Genomic DNA, 26,532 nt, shown 5'->3' with positions numbered 1-26,532 from the left:
ACCTAGGTATGTAGACTATAATATTTGTAAATATCCCGATTTAAGCGATTTTATCATGATATTTTATTGCCAAAGCATTTTACGCGAGTTAAATCAATGAAAATAGATTTCCTAGAATGAAATAAAATCTTATAATATAATATGGTGTTAAAAATGTATAATCCAAAAGTTTAAACAATAGAAAATAACCATTACGCTGCGTACTATTTAAAATATATTATCTACAAATATTATATTGTTATATACTTACGATAATTAGTCTTATGCGATTTTAAATTAAACATAAATAAGTTTTTCTATTATTGGTTTGAAGTATTAACTCCTACTTATTTACTTCACGACTCACAGAATAATTCAATAAAAAGTGTATAGAATTGTTGGTATATTAGAGACAACGATATTCTTAAAATTACAATAATAATATGATTCTTTCCGCATCTGATAAGTACACATTCTAGTGCACAAATAACTTTTTTTTTCTGTTCAAAATAAAACATTCTTCTGGATACATAGCTTTTGGGTATTTATTTAGCCTCGCAAAAAATATAATAGCCAACAAATACTTATTATTATTACATCCTGTGTTTATCGAAGAATATCTATATCGAAATTGATTAAAATAATAAATACAAGCAAGGGAAAATAACCTAACCTTTAACCATAATATGATATTTTGTAAAACAAATTAAAAACATTTCAGGATCAAACGTTTTTACTTCCCTGCTTAAATTAAAAATGTTTAAAAATTATTAATTCCCTTATTGGTTCTTCGGATAGTATTTAATATACATATATATAAAGGTTGTATAGGTACAACGTAATAATAAACTATATAAGTTGGAAAAATAATTAAGTTCTCTTTATCCGCAAATTAACAGATTGATTTACCGATAGTCTTTGGTCTCGTTGTATAATGTTTACTCTTTGAAAAACTACTGTGAATTTTCCCCTCAACTTCAGGCAAAAAACATTATTGAAATTCCAAAAACTTTATAACTGCCTTGATTCCTAATACATCGAGTTGTAGGTGGAGTATCTATACTCCATAATCTATTAGTACAATATGTTATTCACCAATTTCGTTTTAATTAAAAAATTAAAACCAATCAGAAACGATTTCGAATCACCGTTAGAGATTTTATGAAATTCGCAAAATTATAATAATTGTGAAAATTGTAAACACGATAGAGAGTTCGTGTTCAATAAAAATAAATATATTAATATTTCAATGTTTTAACTCGTGAGACAGGTGTATTAGTAATTATTTTTTAATACTTAACGATACCGATAATTATTTATCTAATGGATTGTCTAAACTGAAAGTGGTGGTATTTTAGATCAGAGGTATACATCAAGAGTTGATATCTGTATTAAACGAAAGCTATACTCTGATGTATACGCGGTATATTTACAGAGGAGTTCTAAAACGATAGTTCGGTTATATAATGACCAAAATAAAATAATTTTATAAATTTCAATCACTATTTTTCTACTATGACATAATAATAATAATATATTGTTATCTGCATATTATTATTACTATTATTATTATTATTATTATTATTATCATAACATTCTTTCCCGGTGTCATGTTATTTATTGACAAGCCAATTTTCACGCCTTCGTATCCCTGCAGCTCGCAGTCAAGCCCTTACTGCGACGAGGAGTGGTACTGCTACCCCTTGACACTGCTGCCGCCCCGGCGGGTTTCCCTGGCAATTCCTAATATTTGGTGTGAACATGACAGCACACCGTGAAATCACATTACCTCTACTCGTTTCTTTTCAATAGTCGAATTTTCGCCGTTCACTCCTCTCCTCTTTTTACCACCCCCTCAAGCACACACACACACACACACACATATATGTATATATATATATTATATAAGTATACGGATCGCCGAACCCGACGCACCGTGTGCCTTTTCACTCTTTATTAAATCAACAACCCACTCTCCAGCCGCCGCCGGCTACTCGGCCGTTCGCATACTATCCATCCCCTCGATGTAGGCAATGTGACACGACTGCTGATTTTTCGTTATTACTATATAATAAATATATATATATAGCTACTACTGTTTCTGTTACTGCTACTGCCACCGATCCTGTTGTTTGTCGAGCTTTTTTTTACAAACGATTTTTTTTTTTTTTTTATATATATAATATAATATATATTTTGTCTCCCTTTCGACGCACGTCTCTCTCAATTCGATCGCCGCCGCCGCCGCCGGTCTCTCCACTCACGCACGAACGCAATATGGCGATTAAGCGACGGTACAAATATAACAATAAAAATAATAATAATAAAAAAAAAAAAAAACAATCCCAAACGTCATCTGGGAACGATCTAAACCATAAAAACGAGAACTCATCCCACACCCGTAATGGCAACAATATTCGGTTGACGTGCGTGCGGTGGCGAACAAAATTTACACATATCCACTAAGTACAACCAATACCGTCCAGGATAGTATTAGTCTATACGATATTGCAAACCTGCCGATATCCAACTTATCGAACTTAATGCGTCTACAGACCTACAACATAAATGCGACATTTTGCACAAGCCGTTTCGATACATCGACTTGCCAGTCTCGATTACGTTTACAAAACGTGCTACGTCGGTTACAACGACTCAATGTTTGCGGAGTTCTAGGTAGGCTACATATTATGCATACCATTTGTCCACTCAAAAAGTTTTTTCGAAATAAAACTAACGTTGAATTGTATTGTTCGCGGACAGCACGTGATAAAAATAAAATGGGACTAATTCGGATCAGTTTGACGATAGTTTAGACCAAATTATATTATTTCCCTTGTTTATAATATGGAACACGTAAGTCGACTGAGTACACAAATCGTATTATACTCGTATTCGTAATATTCTCGAATCATAATATTATAATATTGATTTGATAGTTTGATACATTTTCTATTTCGCAAATTACACGTTATAATTATTCCGATTCGTATTTTGTATTTTGTAATATTTGTTTTAAAACACAGTATTGACTATTGTAATAATAATATTATATACACCGTATTTTTAATACAATTTATAAAAGCATCAAGTAGATTGCAGCCCGTAGTTAATTATTTAGTACGTATTTAGAGTTAGGTTAGGTTTACACACTTATATAATGTTTTAATACAAACAAATATTTGTTAACCTTTAAACGTAATATGTATATTTACGCAGTGCGTAGCGGGGTTATTATCGGTAGTACCTGCTCGTGACGGACACGCTAATCCACCCGAACCTAATTTATTTAACTCACCATCAGAATTCAGAATGCTGACAACGTTTGGATCGGCCGTACCAAATGATATATAGTTTAGTACTTACATCGGATACACTTGCGTTAAGTATAGCACTTACGTTAAAATATTATACTTAATATAATATTGTGTCGCCGCGGCGTATATCCGACGATGATAATTGTCGACAATCCTTGATTCATTATACATAATAATTAAGTAACTATATAATATTGCGATCAAAATAAGTAATCAGAATTATGTAATACTGAAATTAATTTACTTTGGTTCGTCTATAGTTTAAATAAGTGACCATCTAATAATTGTAGTTATAATTAAAATATTATCATCGTTATACGTCTAAATAAATCGTGTGGAATAATTCTTTAATTTTCTTTTGTATTGATAAATCAAAACGTCAATGCATATGCTGTTATTTTTCTGTTTTTCATTTAGACTTTAATAACAGAACACCGACATTAGCAGTTTACCACTACCGCTCATTATACTTTGATAGAGTATAACCTAATACTATCGACATCATCGAGTTATGATACCTATGATGACTTTGTTACTAATCTTAACTGTATCAATATAATTAGACACCTGTGTTTCATTGCGTTTAAAAATAAGATAAAGTATCTACTACTTACCTATGCGAAAATCCAACATAAAGTATACATTTTATTAAGTATACACATATTATAATAAACCAAACGAGTTGCGATTTTTCCTGTTATTTGTCCAACTAGTCAAACGTCTTGTTTGCCTAAAATGTTATACCGGCATCTTTGTCTTTGCAGACGTTTTTTATTTATTATCTGTCTTTGGAAGTATTTTTACGACTATAATATCACGTATATGCGTACTTCGCTCTGTTGTATGGAGAGCTGTAGAATTGAATAAATAAAGAGACAAAATCTATAAAATTTGTTTAACATCCAAATAATTGTTTTCTTTATTCGAATAATAATAATAATAATAATAATATTGTACACTTAGAATCGAAACTTAAAATATATAGACGACAAAAAATAATAAAACGGTAGTAAGTGGGACATGAACATAATATAATATATATATATAATACATTCTACCGAGTAATAATGGACGTGCAGGTACAGGAGCGGGTTGTTGTATACAAACATACAATATTATTATGATATTATTTTTTTACAAATAAGTTTTATTTCATAACACATTAAGTCGTAGTAGTAATAATAATAATAATAGATCGGGGCCAACATTATAATATTATTATAATTATCGATACAGCTATAGTGGGAGTAGTAATCACGTCTTATAATCGACGACTGTGGTGGGAATAGGTACTCATACAATGCGTATAGTAGCAACAGCAGTCGTGACTGTGGCGATGGTGCGGTTAATGGGACGGCAATACGTTTATACACGACGTCATATCGGTAGTTATGTTAAATTTTTTTTTGTTTTTTTTTTCAAATAAGTCCGACTTGCGCGCGAGTAGAACATCACAAAACGCAGCTAACGAAAAAAATAACAGCACCACTATTACGACGTGTCCTGCTGCAGGCTATGTTTTGGAAAACCGCGACTCGACGCAAAACGTGAAAATCGGTAGCTCACCTCCGGGAGAGGGGCCGCTGCGGAGTTCCTATAAATGAAGGGTGTGGGTACGGTCGGGTAGTAGCGTACTACGAATTACAAGTGGGTACCACAATAATAATATTATCGTTAAATACATGAGTATTGCGTATTTTTAAGAGTATGCGTGCACGACGTGGACTAGTTCGATCGCGTACCGCCTCGAATTTGGGAAGGGGTGTCCCTCGTACACTCGTATGCCCTTCACCTCGCGACTTTAACATCGCCCCGTCATCGTCGTCGATATCGCCGTGGCCGCGGTGCGCGCGCGCGATATCAATACGGCCGCCACACGTCCGTCTGTTTGGCCGTGGTCTTGGGCGACACCGCGGCCGGCGACGCGTCACCGCCGTCGCGGTCGTCTTCGTCGTCGCCGGCCGCGGCGCCGTGGCCGCCGTCCGCGTCGCCCTCGTCGGCGGCCGACTTTTTGGACGATTCGTTGTCGCCGTCGCCGTCGTCGCCTCCGCCTCCACTCTTCTGAGCAGCGGCCGCGGCCACCGCGGCGGCCGTCGACTCGTTGTCGAATATCATCGTGTTGCGTATGTGGCTCAGGTACGGGTTGGGGTACAGCTGAGAGTACAGCCACTGCGTGTGCGGTTGCAACAGCGGAGCGTTCAGGAACAAGCTGAATAGCGACGGCGCCACCAGCGGAACGGGTTGAGTGACGGGCGGCGCGGTCCCGGCCGGTTGATGCGAGCGCGGCGACACGGCGGCCGCGATGTGCGGCGGCAGCTGGGCGACAGGCTGTGCGGGCGGGGGCGGTCGCAGCTGTGGCGGCGGGGGCGGCGGAGGCGACGGGGGCGTTCTGGCCGCGCGCCGGCCGCGGTGGTCGTCGTCGCGTCGCTTGTTCTTGTCGCCGTGTCCGTCGACGCCGCCGCCGTTGTTGTTGTTGTCGTTGTCGTTGTCGTTGTTGTTGTCGTTGTTGTCGTTGTCGTTGTTGTTGTTGACTGCGGACGCGGCGGCCGCCGCTGCGACGGCCGTCGGCGACAAACGGTCCGCCGCCGCGGCCACTGCGCTCTTCTCGGACCGATGTCGCTTGTGGTGATGGTGATGGCTGCTGCTGTGGTGGTGGTGATGCCGCTTGTGCGCGCCGCTTCCGGACACCGTGGTCAACAGACCCCTGTGGCCCCTGATCCCGGTCCTGTGACTTCTGGTCGTCGCGCTGTCCATGCTCACGTTGACGCTGATCGGGCCCAGAGGTTCCGTCGCGGTTCTGCCGCCGCCGTTGTTTCCTTCTGCGAAAACACAATGCATAATATTGAGTTTAATCATTGTTGTACGATAGACACTCGTCGTTGACGCGGAGACGTGATCTTAGATCGACCTTTGACGATTAGGAGAAAGAGTCGCGAATGGATCGTAGGAAAAGGCTGCAGGTTCCGTTTCGAAAACGTGAGAAATAACTTGACTACGGCTTTTTATAGAACAAAGAATATTTTACAGTAATCGCACAACAATCCGTTGCCATATTAAACTATGTACGCTTTTAATTTAATTTATATGTGTGAAAATCTATTTGCCAATTACTGTTTATAGTTAAAAAGTAATTATAGTAAGTAATATATTATAAACTCTTCGATGGCTGTAATCAATCTTATGTCTGAAGACGGAAATAGATGCATGTTATCTGTAGGATTAAGTAGATTTTACTCATTAAATTATTACCTATATACGTCTCATATACTATCTTAAATAAATCAATATCACCCGATACTAAAACTGTCGTGTATTATAATATACGTATTGTGCAGCACGATGCGAGTACCGTTTCGCCGGTGAAAAGCGCGTCAATTCCAGTCTGTTTCAATTGTTACAATTCACCCGCTCAAAGGAGTCGATCTCCATTCCGGAAATCGCTTTAACGCGATTCCGGGTTGGCACTTAGTATGATCTCGTAAGAAAAAAATTAGATAGAAAATGTCTGATAATGTTACATCTAATAATTTCTAAACGAACCAAACGTCAAAGAGAATGATTTCGTTCCATTCGCAATAAACGTGTACCTACACTATAAATGTCGTTACGTTTTGTTCTATAGCACTTTTTTTTGACTCGAACACGCGATACTGTTACGCGCGCTTAGATACTTTCCACGATATTATATTATACAACAAAATGTAATGTACTAGTCAGATAGAGAGAAAGAGCGAAAGAGATATTTTCGTTACTGCAGTCGATATTTAATCGTATAACTACGCAAAGTAAATAATTGCACCATTGCTAATTACTTTCAGAAAACTCATTATGCTCAACAATATAATACTAGTATATTATAATACAATATCATATACGTCATTTAATAGAATAAGTACATTTTTGTTTTTTATTTATATTTTATATTTTAAAAACATGACACAACAAGTATTGGATGATTGGCAAAAGCGTTTCCAGTGACATATCCAAATATTCAATATTTAGGATATTACGTTATAATACACGTATTATAGGAAGTATTACAGGTATTATAGGAAGTACCTAATTAATGTATATCGTTTTAAACGTTGTTTATCGGCTTGAGAGTATTACCTGTGCCTGTCTGTTGTTGAATCACTTCATTGGTCGTACCATTGTATGGAAAAATGTTTGTGAAGTTCGAGTGTTGAAATGTCGGCGGACCGCAATTATTAGCCAAATACGGGGGGTATGTGGTTGATGGTAAAGCTCTGGAAAACGATGTGCCCCATGAGTGGGCAAGACCTGTGAAAAAAACCCCAATTTTAATTCACACTGCTTGAATCGCGGTAAATGTATATATTATATTGTACACACATGTTGAATAAACACCTGTATTTATTAATATTATAATATTGATATGTAATAAATAGTTAAAACTATCTTTTTGATTGCAACCCAAATTTTTTTCAGCAGAGATATAAATTGAGGCACTTGTATTTTGAATACATATATGTAGGTACTAATAAAAAATAAAAAATATAATATTACACATTGTTATGAAAATTTATTTTCCTTTTTTATTTTAACCCAGACGTAGTATTATTACTGCAGATATAAGTTAAAAATGTTATTTTTCAGTTTTTATATTACATATTTGTCATATACTTTAAAAAAAAAAAAAATTATTATGCCACTATAGTAAAAACTTGTTTACTATTTTTTTTTTTTTCTATAAACTTGAATTTTTCATTTGTGACTGTATTTATTAAATATCCATCAATGACATTAAAGATAGTCCTGTGTGTTAGACGTTCATAAAATGATAAAACTTAATCGAGCCACAACCGTGATACCTATATAAAGCAAAAAAAAAAAACAAATTTGTTCTGTAATCTATATAAGACTTTTTTGTACCTACTTATCTTTGGGAAATATTGACATTTTACTAATACGCATTTTCAATTATAAATAATGAACCTAACACACAATAAAAATAAAAATTTCTCAAGCATACTATTATAATCAGACTTCAGTATAAGGTCTTGTTAATCCGAACACAACTAATCCGAAAGACGTATACAATCCGAATGGACTTGAAAATTGTCGCATCGCTATATTAATACACACATACACTTAGACGTGTGTGAGACAAAGCATTTTATCAGCATATTAGAACTAGTGTTCCAAAAATAAAGAAATCAATATTTTAAACGAATAGATACATACAATATATTATGTACAAAGAACTGGCTGTATAAACATAGGTAATTATGATTTTGATACAAGTATTATATCTAATACAGTATGTGTCAATAAAAATAAATATAAATTTCAAAATTTAAATTACAAGAAAATTGATTTTTTTTTAAGCCATATATAGGTAATCCAAAAAAACGATAATCCGAATGATCTCTTTTCCCGACCTCGTCCGGATTAACGAGACCCTATATACTGTAATAATTTGGAGCTCGGGAAAATGTTCAGCCGAGGCGTTAATATATTTTAAAGCGTGATATTCACTCCTACGTGAAATTATAATAATAAAATACATTATAATTTATATAGATAATAACGAATATTTTATGTACACTGGCTCACTCATTCGCTTATTATAATAATTTATACTACATAATTTTACAACTTTTATGGTAATAATAATGACAATTATAAAACCTTTTGTGTGTTTCATTGGTGGCGCTCGCGCGAATTTCCACCGCGTGACCTTTGAGGTGTTTCCAAAGGGTTAATTTAATTTCGCCGCCGCCGCCGCCAAGTGCGACGACGTTATCAGTTACGAAAAGGGTTGGCAGGCACTTATTATTAAAAGGTCGCGCGGAGGGTAGATCCGCGCGCCAAGAAACGGTCGGAGGAACGGCCCGCGTGCTGCAAGAAGGTGATATTTACGCGACCGGCGACGGTGCAGGGCGGTGGCAGTTTAACTTTTACAAGCGTCAACACATAAAAGGGCCCCGTCCGGACTACTGCTGCGCACCGTTTGTATAAATACGTGTATATATATACATACAGTGAGCCGATAGGGTTAAGGATAGTGGGGAGGTTGAAGGGTTGCAAAACCCTTTATTATGTTGACAGCGGTGCACCTTTTGTGTTAAGCCGTCAGCGCGCAGTATTTATATATATATATATACAGTCACCCCACCATCGCAGCCGCTCGGCGTTACTATATAATATGTTATATAATATATATATATATGTATCGCCGCCGCGCACCCGTTCGCACTAATTACATCCACTCAAACAGCTTTTAATTTTAAAACGCCATACAACACCGAGCCTCCGCTGCAGCCGCCGACCACACGTCATCACCGCCGCCTTTACCGCTACACTATAAGGTAGTAATATATTACGCTTAAACGTTAAGCCGTAAAAGTATATTTCCTCATACTCGATCGCGACTTAATTTTTATGCGACATATCTACTGCAGAGTGCAGTAAAATATATAATTTATAATATGGCCTCTCCTGCAAATTCGCAAACGCAAAATATATATATTTTGAGAATTTTCGAAATCATAGTAAGTCGGCTGATATAATATACAGTTCGCGGCGTATATTCAGCTCTGCGGAGGAGTTGATAATATTATCGTCGTCGTCGCACACGTCCGACGCGGCGGGCGGACGGCGAACGAGTGCGAAGCGAACGGGCGAGGATCGGAGCGAGAGCGCAGCGAGAAGGGAAGCGAGAAAAAGGAAGAAGAGAGCGAGAGAGCGGGTCGTCGTCGTCGTAGTGTGGGCGGCGAAAGAGAGGCGAAAAGAAAACCGACGAGAAAGCTACCGCCGCCGCTTCCGTTGCGGGGGCGAGGGACGGCGGGGGCCGCGGGCGTTCGGCGGCGGCTGCGGTGTCGGCGGTGGCGGTGACGTCACCCACCGGTGGGTTGGTTCCACTGGCTTGCGGCACACCCCATTGGCTCTCCGCAAAGCACACCGCACCGTCTGACCGACGACGACACCGACACCGACACCGCCAAACCGAGCGGCGGGCGCTGCGGGGACTGCGGGCGCGCGCGTTAACCTACATTCCGTCTCTCTAAACATCCCTCCCCCGCCCCGCCCGTCGCACACCGGAACGGCGTCTCCGGCCCGCGCCCGTCTCCGGACGCTCGCAGCATCCTCCGGTGCAGCGCCAGTGCACCGCGCTACCTCCACCGCGCGCCGCCGGGTGTGTGTGTGTGTATATAAAGATTAAAGAATACGGTATATATATACTGTGTTGTACAATATATATATATATATATATAGATCGTATATATACGACTGTAAGCGCCCCGACGACGACTTTTCCGCGAATAATATAAGCCAATATTTAAAAATGTCGTTTTTAAAACGAGTTAATAATAATAATAATATACGTATAAAAAGCTGAACGCGTCTGCGCGTGTTTTAAAGGCCGCGATTTATTCGTCTTACGAAAACTTTTGTATTCGACCGCCGTCATGACTCGCCTTTACACACATATTATTATATTTGCAATGTCTTTAGGATACGATATACGAGTAAATGTTATTTTTAAGTATATAGTAACGGGTCGGACTTTGATAGGTATAGTAATATGTCGTCTACAACTGTTATTGCAAAGTCGTCCACACTCCTATATTATGTTTTGTTGAGTTAAACTGTCATCACAATAATAATATATATAGGACTTCCTATCGGATACGATGGACATGACAAAACGATATTATATAACTATACACAGTTAATCATTATAATAACAGTTAAGTGTATATTAGGTATTCGGGAGAATCTTTTTTCATCATCTCGCGTTGATTGCATAATAATCGTTTGTAAATCGCTTTTTGACGCTACATAAAATCTGAACGTTGTTAAGAATTTTTATTTTTATTTCTGCTTTGTGATAATTAATTTGAATTATTTTATATCAAATGGAATACTTTTGTCAGTTATTCCTGGAAAATATAAATACTAAAATACCATAAATATATGCTCTGCAGCTAATAACTCTCTGATTTTGTTTTCTCTCAATCGTTCATTAATACAATATTTCTGAGAATTTGTCTCGCTTTTGCAAGCATAATAAAAGAAAAAAGACGTTAAAATATGTTCGACATCAAAAAAATAAATAAATATTAAACGATAGATATTTTGTAGAGGTTCTATTATTATTAATATGAGTGTAATACAATATATATTATATATATATATACCTACATACATAATATTGTATATTATGTTATATACAATATTAACTTTTATAAATAAATATACTTTTTTTTTTTAATTATGATTTTTTTTTTTACTACATAACTTTGTGGTAAAAAGTTAAAATTAGAAAACGAATACTTTCAAACCGGGAACGAGCTAGTGTTCATAATAAGTGAGAAAAAAAAGTCACGAGTTTCTTTAAAAAAGTTGTTAATATATCAATAAAAACTAGTTAGCATTTTACTTACTCTTCACTTTTACTCTAAAATTGAACTTAAAAAAAAAAAGGGTGGTCAAATTGATAACGCTCTGCTGTACAGTAGGTACCGATTGGACCTAGGGCATAGAGTAGATCTCTAATGGTTGTGTTAAATTGTAATCCAATGATGGGTATTATTGTATAAGAAAAACGATTCTGAAACGGAGATGATTTGTCAGCCTTAAGGACTATAATATATATATACTTATATATATATTATATATTCCATCGGGTGATGAAAAAAGTGGTTTATGTTTTAAAGACCTAAAAACCAAAAAATTAAATCGTGTACAGGAAATGCCAATTTAAACAACTGATATATGTTTCAAGTTTTTGTGACTAGTAATTTTTAATTATTACAAAAATCTAAACTTTTTTGATAGTAAAATGTAAATTGTTATTTTACAAGTAAATTTAGATTTCGTAAAAATTTAAACTTAAGATAAAATTTTTTGTTTGGTCAACGCTCAACATCTTTTATAATTATTGTAAGCCAAACTTATGGAAAATCTTGTATGAAATTTTCAACTCTTATAGCTACTTAAACAAAATTGCTTATACATTTTTAACTAAAAAATATTTTACAAATATAGAAATATTCATGATTTTGACGAATTTTGTCAATTTATATTTGAACTTAAAACTCTAATAAAAAAAAATGTGATAATGTATTCTTTTAATTTTTGAATCACTATAAAACTAACTCATGAGGAACTTATTATTAAATTTTTAAGTATTTCAACTTAGTAAAAAATTGAAATTTTCCCATCACTTTTTTGTGGTTTTCCCCGATTTTTGAAAACTACTGGAAAGTGTTCAATTTTGATCTCTATAATACGCCAAGGATATTCACTTTGTTATCGGAAACCATCCCTGAAGTTTTAAATTGAAGCATTATTTCGACAAGTTATAGTGTGTAAGTACACATTTACATTTTAAGTTTTTAAATTAATTTAGTTTTAAAAATTTTAATTAGATTATGGCTTTATATATACCTACAACATAATATTTTAACTGGCGATACTAAAAATTAATGAAAAATTATATTTTGTCTAAGTGACATTAAAAGTAATTATTTTAAAATTATGTTTTAGATTGTTAGATTATAATAGATTGTCTTTTATTTTTTTCCAATTAATTATTTTTGTCTTTGGTCTAACTTACACCCTTATCATTCTAGATTTTTTTTTATTTATGGTGTTCTACGAAAATATAAAAATGCATTTCATTATTTGTTTTATTGAAATTCTATGTTTTGATTTTTATGATTATTTAAACTGTCATTTATGAATGTTTTAAATTTTATTATTGTTTGTTTATTACACAACAAATTGAAATATGTAATATGTATGTATACTTATTACTATTCTTTACGAAGGGGAAAAATTGTTTAAAACATCAATGGGGGAATGTGATTATTCGAATTAGTTTACTTGTGTTTAAATAAGACGTATTGTTAAAAAAAAAAATATGAAGCTTTCCCCCTAAAATTCACCCAAATCTCCATAGCCTACATAGAACACGCGTTTAATAACGCAGTGTTTGCGTATTACAGCAATAAAATCAACTCGGTATAAATAAAATACTACACAGACTACGTATAGTATTTAAACCCATAATCGCTCTATATTATACAATATTATTACACCGTCATTTACATTTTATTATGTTTATGTTATCTATATCAGGGGCGGAGAATTTCAAAGTCGATCATGTTAGAATTTATTTTTAGGACCACGTGTCCTATATGTTACTTAATAATATTATAGTTATTCAATGATAAAAAAAAAAGATTTCTATGGAAGTCGATCCTCAAAGGTGAAGTATATTTTTGTAGATCGCGACCAAAAAAAGTTTAACTGCCACTGATCTACGTTATGTGTGTGTTTATCGCAACAGTAAACGACTCGCCGAAGGAAGTATATCGTATAAAATCTGATGCATAAATCCACCGCAGCCACCCATAGAGAACGACGCGTGTGTGTGTGCGTGTGTCACGGACCATAACGCATAGGTAAGGATTATAATATGTATATGTGTTACATACGTTGTTATGCAGCTCGTGCATATATATATATATATATCCTTAAATAATAATGTATAGCAACCGTTGGCGAACTGACACCAGGAAACGTACTTATATATTATTCGTGCAGCGAGAAGACAACAATAATAATAACGACAGTGACATCGTCAACGGTTTTGGACCCTGCAGTGCAGATTGCAGAATATAAGACGGGATAGTCGTTTTAAGTCTGATGATGTGCGTGCCCGTGCGATTTACTATATACACGCATATACATATATTGCAGTTCGGTCGCCGTGTAATGTGCTACCGAGGCGGCAGAGCGAAGGACTAAGATTAAAACAGTCCCTTAAGGGCAACAAAGAGATTACACACGCACACCCCGATAGGAGCTTTCGAGGGATGGGAGAGCGGGTCGTGATCGACGGGCCGCCCGTGTGTAATACGAGCACTGCATCACCACGTGCTCGCCGGACAGCGACTAATGAGACCGACGTTTCGGCTCTTTAAAACCAACCCTTTCTCTTACGCACCGGACGTTCCGTATATACACTGCACAGCTCTGTCCGTCCGTGTCCTCTCGTCTCAAACGCATTCATTTGCCCCACGCACCCTCAGCCCGGGGTCGCAACACACCGTCGCCGATATACGTATATATATATATATATATATATATATATATAAGTACACATGCCTGCGTACAGAGGAGTTGTGGCCGACCGTGCGACTTTTAATTAAACGAGCAGAACAAACGACGGGCGAGTTCAAACGAGTTCCGGGTCCGCGGACACTCGGACGAGCATATTTTTCGTGCGGTATACCGCGCCGCAGGTTACGCGTACCTACCGCGGGCGGGTCGTCGTCATATCGTATACGCTTGTGCTGTCGGTATAACAACGATGGTTTCGGCGACTTTAGTGTAAATATTCCAAATTTGTGTGCGATGCGAAAACCTGCGCAGCAGTATAAAACGCAGTATATTTTTTTTTTTTTTGGTACACGCAGGAGTCTAGTTATGACGTAAAACATTATATATGTTATTTGTTGTTACTGTAAACTCAGTCGCAGAAGTATACGTACTCGTGGTGATCGCGCAATTCGTCATAATAAAATATATTTTATGTAGAGCTGTAAAAAATATTGCCTAAAATATTATATCGCATCGCGTCCACCCCCCACAAAAGTACAGAGTCGAACTCGCGGGCACTGCAGTTTTTCGCGTAAATGGTAAAACGAAATCTCGTTTTATATTATATCATCGTTTATACGACGTTAAATACGCGCAATTCGAAAACGCGTAGGTACCCTTTTTATATTGTACTCTAATTTATTATTCAAATGACAGTATAATATTATAGTATTTTCGTAATTCGTTTTTCTCCAAACGGATTTTCGTCTCCCACCCGCAGCGCCAACAGCCGTACCGTCGTCATTATTATACACTCGACGACGACGACGGTGTACGCGAGTCGGCGGTGTGATTCCGAAACGGTTTTACACGCGTGCAATAAAACCCCCGTTTGAAGTATCGACTTACAAGCGTTACACACGACGTACACACCTATATTATACTCACCGTCTTCGATATATGAGGTGGAAATTAGATTTGTAGCTCGACTAAACGGTCGAGGGTCGTGCCGGCGTCTTACCCTACACCGTGTGTACAGCTTACGCAGTATAGCGTATACATATTATTACAGACATGTATATATGTATATAGTGTACTCGCACCGACCAAAGACGGTTAAAATTCGCCCGGCGCGCGCGTGACAATATTTACACGTAGGTGCCTATATACTTATATATATACATACATATATTATGCATGGCACGAGGGGTTAAGTTAACTGCAGCGAGACGCTAGTACAAGGGTCGAGAGAGTGAACAATATTCTTCTTTTTCTCCCCCGTCATCATCATCTTTACAATATGTTAAAAAATAAATAATAAAAAGTAAAAAAGCTCGTGAACTTGTGCACACACGCTGCACCGTAAAAGAGAGTATGCGTCTGCATATATATATATACACATACAAACGTTTATATATATTATAATATACGGAATTTCTTATACGTTGTTTGTCGTCGTCGTCGTACACTCTGCTGTAGTAGTGTACGCCCTTCCGACTGCGTTAGGTGCCTACGTTATTATAATATGAAATATTACACATAATATAATAATATACCGTCTAAAGTGTATAAGTCGTTTAATCGTTATTATAATATACAGAATGATGTTTAATATTTTTCGTCTAAATGAGTTATTATTGACTGTATCGTTATAATTATATCAAATGCGTGTAAACGAAAAACCAATTTTTATTCTTTTGACTGTAGGTAAAAAAAAAAAAAAAATATTAAATTAAAAGCAATAATATTTTTCAAAAAATAATACTGACAGGGGCTGCATGTACGCGGTGCGAAATATCTTATACAGTAATACGCACACCGTCTGTCATCGTGTACGCGCCGAAGTCGAAATCGTATTTAGACGATTTTGTATTTTCTCTACACTGTGGGTGTACCTAACTATAATACGCAGTACACGTACGGTGTACCCGTGTTGGACATAAATGTGTATACGCGTTTGCAAAGTTCGAAACTGCCTTACTATTATTACTATTATTATTATATTGTAACGGTGCGGCACACGTGTGCGCAGTTAATAATAATAATAATAAGACCCACGAGACGTAGAACGCAGTCGGATTATTTTCTTTTTGTTTTACAATATTTTTTCCTTTTCGTATTTGTTTTTTTTTTTTTATTGTTCCCCCTTCTCACGACTCGTCGAAATTCGACTGCGATCACCGCTCGACTCGATTTTTCCGGCGGCGTGTTATGTGCGGCTTATCGTAATTTTGTCGTTTTCGATTGACCCATCATAAAAAACCGTCATCGTGATGAAGGATCGCCGCGAGCCACACGAGACGTTATTTTTAAGCTTGAGGCGGACGTCTGTGATCGTCCGACGAGGCGTGACTATTAATAAACGCTGAAATTGATGCTTTTGGAATTTTGGAACTGTACCAGACAAACGTAATGGACAATGGCAATATAGTGAATAATATTGAAAACGTGCGAAAAAAAATAATCGACAAAATCATGATACGGAGCACAATTATTATTACGACACATTATTTTGATGGCATGGGCGTCGTCGCCGGCGTCAATGCAACCCTCAACGCTCACCAATACCGCACCCCATAAAAGATAATAATAATATAATAATATATGTAATATTATAATATGTTACTCTCAGCGGTATCTGGCGGAGCCCTGCTATAGCCGCCACATGTGGTTACCGTCGTCTATTTTCCCGTTAGATTTCGCCTACTCTCTTACCCATACAGCGATCGTCCACACAACGCTGACGAGATCTTTTGAAAACCGAATCTTTTAGATTTTTCGACTGAATAGCCGTGTTTTTTGTTTTTTCACCGTTCGTTTGTCGTCGAAAAATTTAACGCTCCGACCTTTGGGGAATACAATACCCGAGGACTTTGCGCCCCACCGATCTAACGCATCGTACGCACATCACTATAAAATATAAAGCGCGTATTAACGATGTCTTATTACCGACCCCTTCTGTACCGTCAACAAACTTTTCGTAAAAATGTTTGGCCAAAAGCTAAGGTTAGTCGTCCGACAATAATATAATTAACATTCAATAATTTAAAAGAAATTGTAATAATTCAATGCAACAAATCATTTTGATAATTCAATAATTTTAATAATTTTAACTGTATTTTTTTTTTTAGTTAAATTTTTTTCCCACATATTTTATAAATTATACTTCCATATATATATGTATATATTTTTGTATTTTTATTACATATAAATTCGTTTCCTATATATTATATTTTATAAATGTAATATTTAATGCATTATATTATTAATATTAAAGGATATGTCTTAGAGGACGCTATATCCGTATGTGTTGTCTCCGTCTTACAATTAATGAAAATACATAACAAAAACTGTTTTGCACAGGAAAGAATCGAAAAGGCTAGGTACAGTCTTAACTCAGAAACGAATATTTCACCACAACTTAGACTGTGAAATGTCGTTTTTATTTTTTTCGATATCGCATTTACAAAAAAAGTTATTCAAGTTTAAAAAACACAAAAATAATCGATTTTGAAACAATAATCGCAATAAATAATTATATTAAGACCGTGTGATAATATCATAATGTAAATCTTGTTGCATAGGTAGTATACCGCATTATAAAATCCTATTACGTGAAAAGCTTAACTTTTGTAGTTGTCCAAAGTCAATAATAATTATTAATGTAGAAAAAAAGTTAGCTTGCAGACGTTAGTGGTATCGATAAATTATGAGAAGTGAGAAAATGTTTTTTTTCTTTTAATAGAGATACTTTATATTTTTAAAATTACACATTAAACATTATTATTCGGTGATATATTTTATTCTACTTACCATTTTATTTTAGTATTTAAAATCCATTACTTAAGTCACTTTTAATATTATTTCATAATTATCTAAAACATTTTATTTGAGAATAATTCATTACTATTTTAATTGGTTTATTGTATACTTTAATGAAAGATTACGACAAATAATTACAAAAGCATATTTACACGATTGTCTCTAAGAGTGGTTTATTTAAATGCTACTGAAATAATTTAAATAATTATAAAGTCATGTGCTGTAAAACGATGTGACCATTATAATTTTATTCTATACAATATTATTCATTAGGTATATGAATAGATTTTGTTGATTTTGTTGTATACCTATGTAAATTTATTTCAAACTCAAATAACTATTTTATATATTAAAAATCAAAAATATATAAAAATGCTGAAATCAACTATTTATAAAAAATTTAACATTAGTTTTCAAAACAAAATCTATATTTGTTTTTTTCTTTGTTGCAACTAGCAATACACTTGTTATGCTTGTAGTTAAAAAAAAAAATAAATAAATTTTTATAAACAATTAAACCATCAACGAATAGATAAACCTATTTTTAATTCTCAATTAGGTACCGTATTTATCAAAACTAAATTAAATTATAATTGAATGTATTAAAAATAAACTTAGTACAATTTGATTTATTAATGCTCAATTTTGAATAAAGGGTGAATGACAATTATTATTTATTAATTTAAACAACACCGCTTTAGTTCAAGAATACTGCTTAATGAATCACTCTGTTATTAAAATTTATTGTAGAGCGTATCATATATAAGAATATTAAAAGGTTTACAAAATTATATGGTGTGTACGCATATACAACAATTATATTATTATATAATTACTGTATAATATATTTAATTATAGAATTTAAAAAAACAAAAATCATAATATAAATGGGATTATAATATAATACCTGCAACTTACAGATTACATCTATCTGTCTATAAGCATATTACTCTAACACACTAATGTACTGTAACCTATATTTGAGATTTTATAAGGATAAAAATTGTATTCTATTTAATAATATTATGAATATATTTAAGGTATTTAATAATTAATTAAATCACGATTCAACAGAAAATTTAATAATAAATTAATAGTTTTTTTTTTGTAAGGTAATAGAGTAATACATATTACCTACTTACTATTATAAAATTAGATATATTTATTAGCCTACAAGAAAAAAAAAACTATTAATTTATTATGAGTATTAATGATGAACTCATATTAATTATACTTGGTACAAAATTAATCACCAAGAAATAAAATTGCTTTAGGTAAACAGTATAGGTAATGTATTTTTTAAAAAACTATATAAATTCAAAAAAATAAAATAAAATATAAGCATTTGAGTAAAATAATAATTTTTTGAGAACATTTCGTATATAAATTTAAAAATAGAAAAATGTTTACCTGACAATTTTAACGGCAATTCTGCTATTCTATTGGGATCCAGCGGCGTACCAAACGGGAAAGGTCTAGGTCCGAAGTGGAAAGGATGGAACCCTTGGTTTCCTGTAAACGAGTTAAATAATAGGCCTAATACCCAATTTAATTTGATAATTTATCAAGCATAAGTGTGCATTAATTTACTCACTGGTTTTCGACCTCGGCTCTCTGGGCCCGTCCACTGTGACTTTGATGGCTTTGGAATAAGTTGCTACTTGCGGTGGACACGAATTTAACATTATAGTCAGCGTAAAACTTTTTCCTATAAATAACAAAATATTCATTATAAAAAAAAAATAAATAATATTCTACCCTCTGTTGGTATATTTTCCAATGCTTTATTGAAATATTTACGAAATAAATATATGTATATTATAATAATATAACACAGATAATATGACGATAATCTTATGGATTTAAAAAATGTATTTTAACCCTACAGTTATATGAGTTTATTTCACACAACAGTTTTTCCTAGTATTTTTCTAAATAAAAGCTTTCATGACATTTAATATTCTATTACAATTTTATTAATACACAATATAATGTATCAATGAAGTTAAAAAGTCTCGCTAAAAATGGCTGAATCAATCGATATTTTTATACCAATTCTCTTTCAGTTTTATTATAGGTACTGCGAGAAAAGTAAATAATAAGTAAAAATACTTATAGTAAAAATGTCGATACGTATAGAAAACTTAGTTCCTTTGTATTTTGTATTGTCGTAGCAGCTATAGTGGGCTAAAATGATCAGTGCACCATGCTTAAATTTATAAATAGCACAATTGATTTATATCTTGAGACACATATGTTATATTAGATTTTAATCGACTTTTACACATTTGAATTCATACTGTAGAGTGCAGGATACAAGTATATATTTTGAAACAAAAACGCAATATAATTAATTTGATGTTGGAGAATATAAAAGTATTAAAAACAGAAAATTCAATTTTACAGTTTATGAACAATCCGACCTTATTTCTTTTTCTAAAATCTCATAAATATCTTACAAACCTTAACATTGTAAAATACCTAGCTACACTAAGAATTATTTCTCAAATAGGTAATTCAAAATATAAGCTCATAAGATGAGTAAACCGAGACATCAGTAACATGCAACAACACATAGTCTATGTATTATTATTTAATATCTTATAAGATGAGTGGATACATATATCAGGAAAATTAAAAGTGATGTGTAATTAAAGTTAACAATATTTAGTTAATTCACCAAAGTGTAAGACTAACATTCGGTTTTTCTAATTATGTACACGTGAAAAAATCATGATGGATAATATTAACTAATAGTATGTAACTATATTATCTTCTAATAATGTTATAACTATTTATTATGAAAATATGTTGATACGAATGCTGAATGGTTTTAAATATGCGTTTTTAAAGAAATTATACAAAATATACACTCTTCAACGACCACATGATGGACATTTAATAAAATAATGTGTTGTTCCTTAATAAATATATTGTATTCATTTAATATTTTAAAGTACTATTTGTTTTTTTATAAAATTGTTTATAATTATACCTAGTGAATTACAAGTTATGACAACTGACCATCAGTGTTAACATTAATTATTATGTTTTATGTGATTCGTAACATGTTTTATACACAATCCATTATTATGTAAAATATCATGTATTTTCATTTAAATTAAGAAAGATTTATTTAAAAATTAATCAATAAAAAATTGAATTAACTGAAATATAAATAATATGTTATAATATGTAACTCGGAAAATTGTATTATAGTGCTATGTAGAATAATTCAAGATTCTAGAGTACTGGAGTGAATAAAAAAATTACTAAGGACAATTAAAATTAAATTGATTTGTTTCATAATAAAATAATATCATACAATTACGTAAAAGTATATTAACGTGTTCTACAAATCAACAATATATAGATTTTATAACCAAAACTTATTTTATAACGATTATTACAACTTTGTCATAATTTTTTGACAACATTTTACAAACTTTTAAAACACCCTATTATCGTTTTTACTTTTTAGCATAACTGAACAGTGAAAAGAAAAAAAAAACTAAGCACTTACAAATTCATATTATAAACCCCAAACTGATAAAATAAATAAATACCATTCTGCAACCTGTTACTTTTAGAGTTTTTAAATATTGTATTTCATATTTGCACGTGTCAACAATTTATTAATATACGTTGTACAGTGCTATTAAGATTAAAACGGAGAATTTCTAAAGCCTGCATTTTGACAACATTTATAAGACATTAAGTTTGATAAGAGACAAGTGTTTCAATAAAAAGGGGCGTTGAAAATAAAATTATATAACAATAATAATTTAATAAATTATGTGTTTCAGGAATTGAATACTATCATTCACATATATATTGAACAATTGAACATTACTAACGATTGGTCTTCACTAAGAATTTATATCCGTGACAACAAGCAAAATGCAAATATATCTAAGGAAGTATAAGCGTATCTACAACATTGTGTTTTATTTTTAATATATTATAATATTGTATTTTATTCTATTATGTCCAAAAACGATTTTGAATCCAACGTTTTACTTTTACAAATATTGATCACCGTCTGCCCGACTTTTAACCAGTTATATACATTATGTTCAGTCTCGTCTCTTTATAATTTATAAAAGATTAAAGGCGAATTTGTGCTTTTTACTGAGGGGTATATTGATGCTCCTTCTCTGCTCTACTAATTAAATTTTAAAGTCCCTTCCTGTTTCACACGTTCCCTTGTTCTTTTTAATGTACCTACTCGTCCACATTACTTATTACGGTCGGAACCATCTCATTCGAAGAATGATTGTTAACGTTTTTAATGAGCAAACCCATTCATTTTGTTAGTTTTTTTTTTTGTTATGAATGACGTTTCAAGAATCGTGTAATTATTTTGTTGAATATGATAACATCCTATTGTAAAACTATGTTTATAAATATTATACTTAACCGTGTGTGGTTTTTTTTACCAACTTAATAAATTGTATTAATAACAATATCGTATGATATGGACGAATAAAAGACACAGTGCTAATGTTTTGAAAACATTTTATGCATACGGCGCATCACGGTAATTATAGTAATTAATTGTCGTAAACGTTCGGGCTGCAGTGTTAAATTATTATTGTCGTAGGGGGAAGACAATCGTGTCATTACTATTGCGTACAAAAACGTATATATAAAGACAAACGACAGCACGTCCGGGAGATAACCATTAAACATAATAGAATGTGTGCAACTTTACGGTTTTTGGCGGAAAACGTGTGATAATTGCGTGTAAACAACCATAAACCGACTTAAACTTTTCTCGGGAAATTAACCGACAAGGATCAATTATTGGGGGTAACGCGGAACGCCGCCGCGGAAGCAGCCACCGCCACCGCCATCGGTCTCGTTATTATACGGCCGTCTACAACTATACCGCTCGGTGCCGAAATGATTAAAACGGCAACAAGGGTTAAGAAGTTTTTAACGAAAGGCGATTAATGCCGGCGGGTTATCTTTGACGTGCGCGTTAATATTATTTATGTACGTCGTTGTCGGTAAAACACTATATACCGACTATAAAAAAATATCGACGGGATGTTAATCGTTCACCGATAATATTGCGATATCGCAATGCTCGAGTGTTGGTCGCGTTCTTATTTAATAACAGCGCGTACGACACAATATTAACGACATTATCGTAAGCCCCGGTTTTCGGGACGCTATAAATTTCGGCGCACGCCAGATTTGAAAAAAAAAAAAAAATCTCGTGTTCTCACAGCCCTCCGGTTCGCTTTAAAACGCGTGTATATGAGCCGCCGACGGGGTTAAAGGAAAAAAAAAAAAGGGATAACGCAGTCGAATGCCCCGAAAACTGGATAAGGAGGGTGGCGCGGCGGAAAGACACCACCGTTGTTGCGATTTACACAGCGTCGCGTAGGCCAATTTGTCATCATTGCTGGCGGGGGCGAAAAAAAAAATCCTCAGGGAATGAAGCATGACGAAACGCCGAACCCCGTCGGCCTTTTTATATACGTATTTTTCTCTCACCCTCTCTCCCCCCAATACGGTGCCATACCCTCGCCGTCCCTCGACGTTATATTAAAACGCCGAAACGTTTAAGTCGGCATCGCGTATTTATTACCGTTTGATTCGCGACGCGCCCGTCGTACTGTACATATGTATATTACATATAAACTCGTGTGTGCGTGTGCGTTTCTAAGGCGCGGTGTTTCGTGTCGCGTTCAATTCTCTCGACGAGATGTCATTTGATACATAGTTAATACGCACCGTCGGCACCAAACGGACTGTAATAAAGCGACTCGTATGAACGGCGGTGGTGTTGGGTATACACGTCATACGTGCAGCAGTACGCACTCGTTACCGAATTGCCTATACGAGACGCCGGCTTAACGTCGGACGGATGTAGCGACGCGGTTTTCGAGTGTTTTTCGTCAGAAATCTCGTCGTGTTTCACTCCGCAATCCGTAAAACACCTTGTCACAGACGTGAGCAAAATCCGTGAAATCAAAACCCCTAAATCGAAAACAACGACGGACAACGGTTTCTAGTGACGTTGACGTTATAATATGTCGTGATATTATTCACAACCGACGTCGTCGTATCGTGTCAAAATCTACGATAGTGCGGTGACTTCACGCTCTACCCCGATTTCCCGTAAGCCTTCACAGTTTTTACGATTTCGGAAATATTTTCATTCCGTCGAATCAATATTATCGGATGACTAGACTCAATGATGGTAAACGGTAACCGGTTCAACGCACGAATCGGACTCGTGTTAATTATAATTTTTTTTTATTATTCAAAATCCGCTGTTCGTGTCCCTAAGCCACGTGCAAACGGTTTAATATAACAACGATAACAACATCTGAATTCATCACTCACCTCGCCCGGACCGGCCGACGAACCGCAAATCGTTGAACTTAGCCACCTGGTTCTTCATCAGTGCGGTGCAGTTGCGCAGCTCGGCGCAAAAGTTCTCGTCGTTTCCGGCGCGTATGGTGACCGGCGTGCCGTCCGGCACTTCGCCCAGCGCCACCACCTTGAACGCCACCGGAAGCGTCTTGTTGGACCGCCAGTGCGTGGGCAGCACGGTGCACACGACGTGCGGGCAACCGGTGCGGACCAGCTCGCCGGGGTGTTCGGCCAGCAGGCTGTCCAGCGTCCGTTCGGCGAGCACGTCGGCTTTGAGGAAACCGTCGCGGTTCCTCATCGGTTCCGACAGGTGCATGTCGCGGGGCGCGAGACGAGTCGAGACACACGGAAAACCGAAAACAAAAAAAACGACGAAATGAAAAAAAGATCGCGAGTGCGACGAAAACGACGAAAACGACGATGACGACGACTACGACTACGACGGTGGTGAAGCCGCTGCTGCAGCTGCGGTGTGCGTGTCGTCGGGGACGGGCGGACCGGCACGACTGACTGTTAAAAAAGCGTTTTTTTTTCGCGGCCGGTTCGTCGGTCGGAGGTTGCGGCCGCCGCGCCGAGCTTTGGTTTACCGCCGTTGGCCGCGAAGGAGGACGCGGAAGGTGTTCGCGCCCCGCCGTGGGCGGAGTCTGTTGCGTGCGTGCGTGCGTGTCTCCGTGCTGCTCTGCGGAAGACCGCCGTGGCCCGGGTCGGCGGCGGCGGCAGTGGCGGCGGTGGTGACGGCGGTGGCGAGGCAATAAGAAACGGAAGAAGGAAAACGATACGCGACGGCGGCGACGGGGAGGGTGGCGGCAGTGGCGGCGGTGGCGTGTACGTATAATGCGATGTACACACACACATATATATATAAGAAGAAAGAGTGCGAGGCGGGGTGGGGTGAGCGAAGAACGAGACGAGAAGAAGAAGGAGGCGGGAGAAAAGAAAACGGGGGCGCAAAGAATGTCGGAAGAAAAAGAAAAGGTCGGCGAGGGCGGCGGCCGCGGGGTGGCGGCGTACAAGGGTGGTTACGCCGTCGCCGCGGCGGCGTGTGGCGTCCCGCCGACGCATGCTTAGCGGCGGCGGCCGTAGCCTGTTGATGACGGTGTGCACCCGCCGCGCCGACGGGGAGGGAGCTCGTAACGTTTCAATTACCTTCCCTCCCCTCGGCCGCCTCGCCGCTACAGCGGCAGCAGCCGCGTCTCGGACCGTTCGACTTCTTCTTCTCGTCGTCGTCGTCGTCGTCACGTGGACCGTACAAAAGCCGATCCGACTATAACGGCTATATACATGTGAGATTTTTTTTTCGGCATTTTTCTCCTTCTCTCCGCTCTTTTTTTTTTTTCTCGTGCCCGCTGACAATATAATTACAAGGGGTACGACGTCATTTTGTTATTATTATTATTTCGTCATTATTATTTCGCCTTTGGTCGGGCGCGCGCGCATATATTAAACAATATACGATATGGTTTTTTTTTTTTTGTTCGTTTTCTCCTTAAAAACGGCCGGTTTTACGGTATATTTTTAATTGGCGTTATATTATATTATATTTTTAAGACGCCTCCGCTCGAATGTCTTTTTTTTAATTAATAATCGTAGTCTGTTAATATAGTTATAACACTTTTATTATAATATACAATCAGTATTATGGTAGCCGAATTAGTGAACACAATTGGTCTGTTAGAATCAGTCGAATCGAGACGCTTAGCAGTTATCGTTATATGTATATGCAATAAAATGTGAGATTTTTTTCTGATTTGTTCACTCTACCAAAGATGGGTTGATGTTAGTAGTGATGAAAAAATAGCAGGTAAATAAAATATTTGGGTTTGTTTGTTACATGTATTTTCAACACAATAAATATAAAATAAATTGCACGATTTTATAATTTGAACAGATAATAATTGATAAATGAATATAACAAAGTAACAACCAGTCATAATTTATTTTATTTTAA

At 35.8% G+C, this 26,532-nt stretch overlaps 1 protein-coding gene and 1 long non-coding RNA gene across 3 annotated transcripts in view; one reads left to right on the top strand and one right to left on the bottom strand.

The window, feature by feature from the left end:
- The window catches only part of LOC126551506 (uncharacterized), a 102,888-nt gene extending 80,391 nt beyond the window's left edge, over window positions 1–22,497 (top strand). Inside the window, exon 4 of the long non-coding RNA XR_007605416.1 lies at window positions 22,001–22,497. This is a non-coding gene — a long non-coding RNA (uncharacterized LOC126551506). The remainder of the gene's footprint in view (window positions 1–22,000) is intronic.
- LOC114127864 (runt-related transcription factor 3-like) lies at window positions 4,187–26,529 on the bottom strand. Of its 2 annotated transcripts, none has more exons than XM_050205036.1 (5): window positions 24,555–26,529; window positions 19,789–19,902; window positions 19,605–19,730; window positions 7,407–7,577; window positions 4,187–6,115 (listed from the first exon to the last, which is right to left on the bottom strand). In XM_050205036.1, the coding sequence occupies exons 1-5, from the start codon at window positions 24,898–24,900 to the stop codon at window positions 5,157–5,159; spliced, it is 1,716 nt and encodes a 571-aa protein (XP_050060993.1). In that variant the 5' UTR covers window positions 24,901–26,529; the 3' UTR covers window positions 4,187–5,156. The 2 variants fall into 2 exon arrangements, with proteins under 2 accessions (XP_050060993.1, XP_050060994.1); XM_050205037.1 differs by having other exon boundaries at window positions 19,605–19,706; window positions 24,555–26,525.
- Between the last annotated feature and the right edge of the window lie 3 nt (window positions 26,530–26,532).

This window comes from Aphis gossypii, chromosome 3, assembly GCF_020184175.1.
Source record: "Aphis gossypii isolate Hap1 chromosome 3, ASM2018417v2, whole genome shotgun sequence".
Lineage (NCBI taxonomy): Eukaryota > Metazoa > Arthropoda > Insecta > Hemiptera > Aphididae > Aphis > Aphis gossypii.
Note: the sequence above shows the minus strand (reverse complement) of the source record. Positions and strands in the feature narration are given on the sequence as shown.

Coding starts and splice junctions, on each gene's coding strand:
- LOC114127864 (XM_050205036.1), bottom strand. CDS start 24,900: ATGCACCTGTCGGAACCGATGAGGAACCGCGACGGTTTCCTCAAAGCC. Junction 19,731..19,788: donor AGAGCCGAGGTCGAAAACCA/GTGAGTAAATTA, acceptor ATTGGGTATTAG/GCCTATTATTTAACTCGTTT. Junction 6,116..7,406: donor TCAACAACAGACAGGCACAG/GTAATACTCTCA, acceptor GTGTTTTCGCAG/AAGGAAACAACGGCGGCGGC.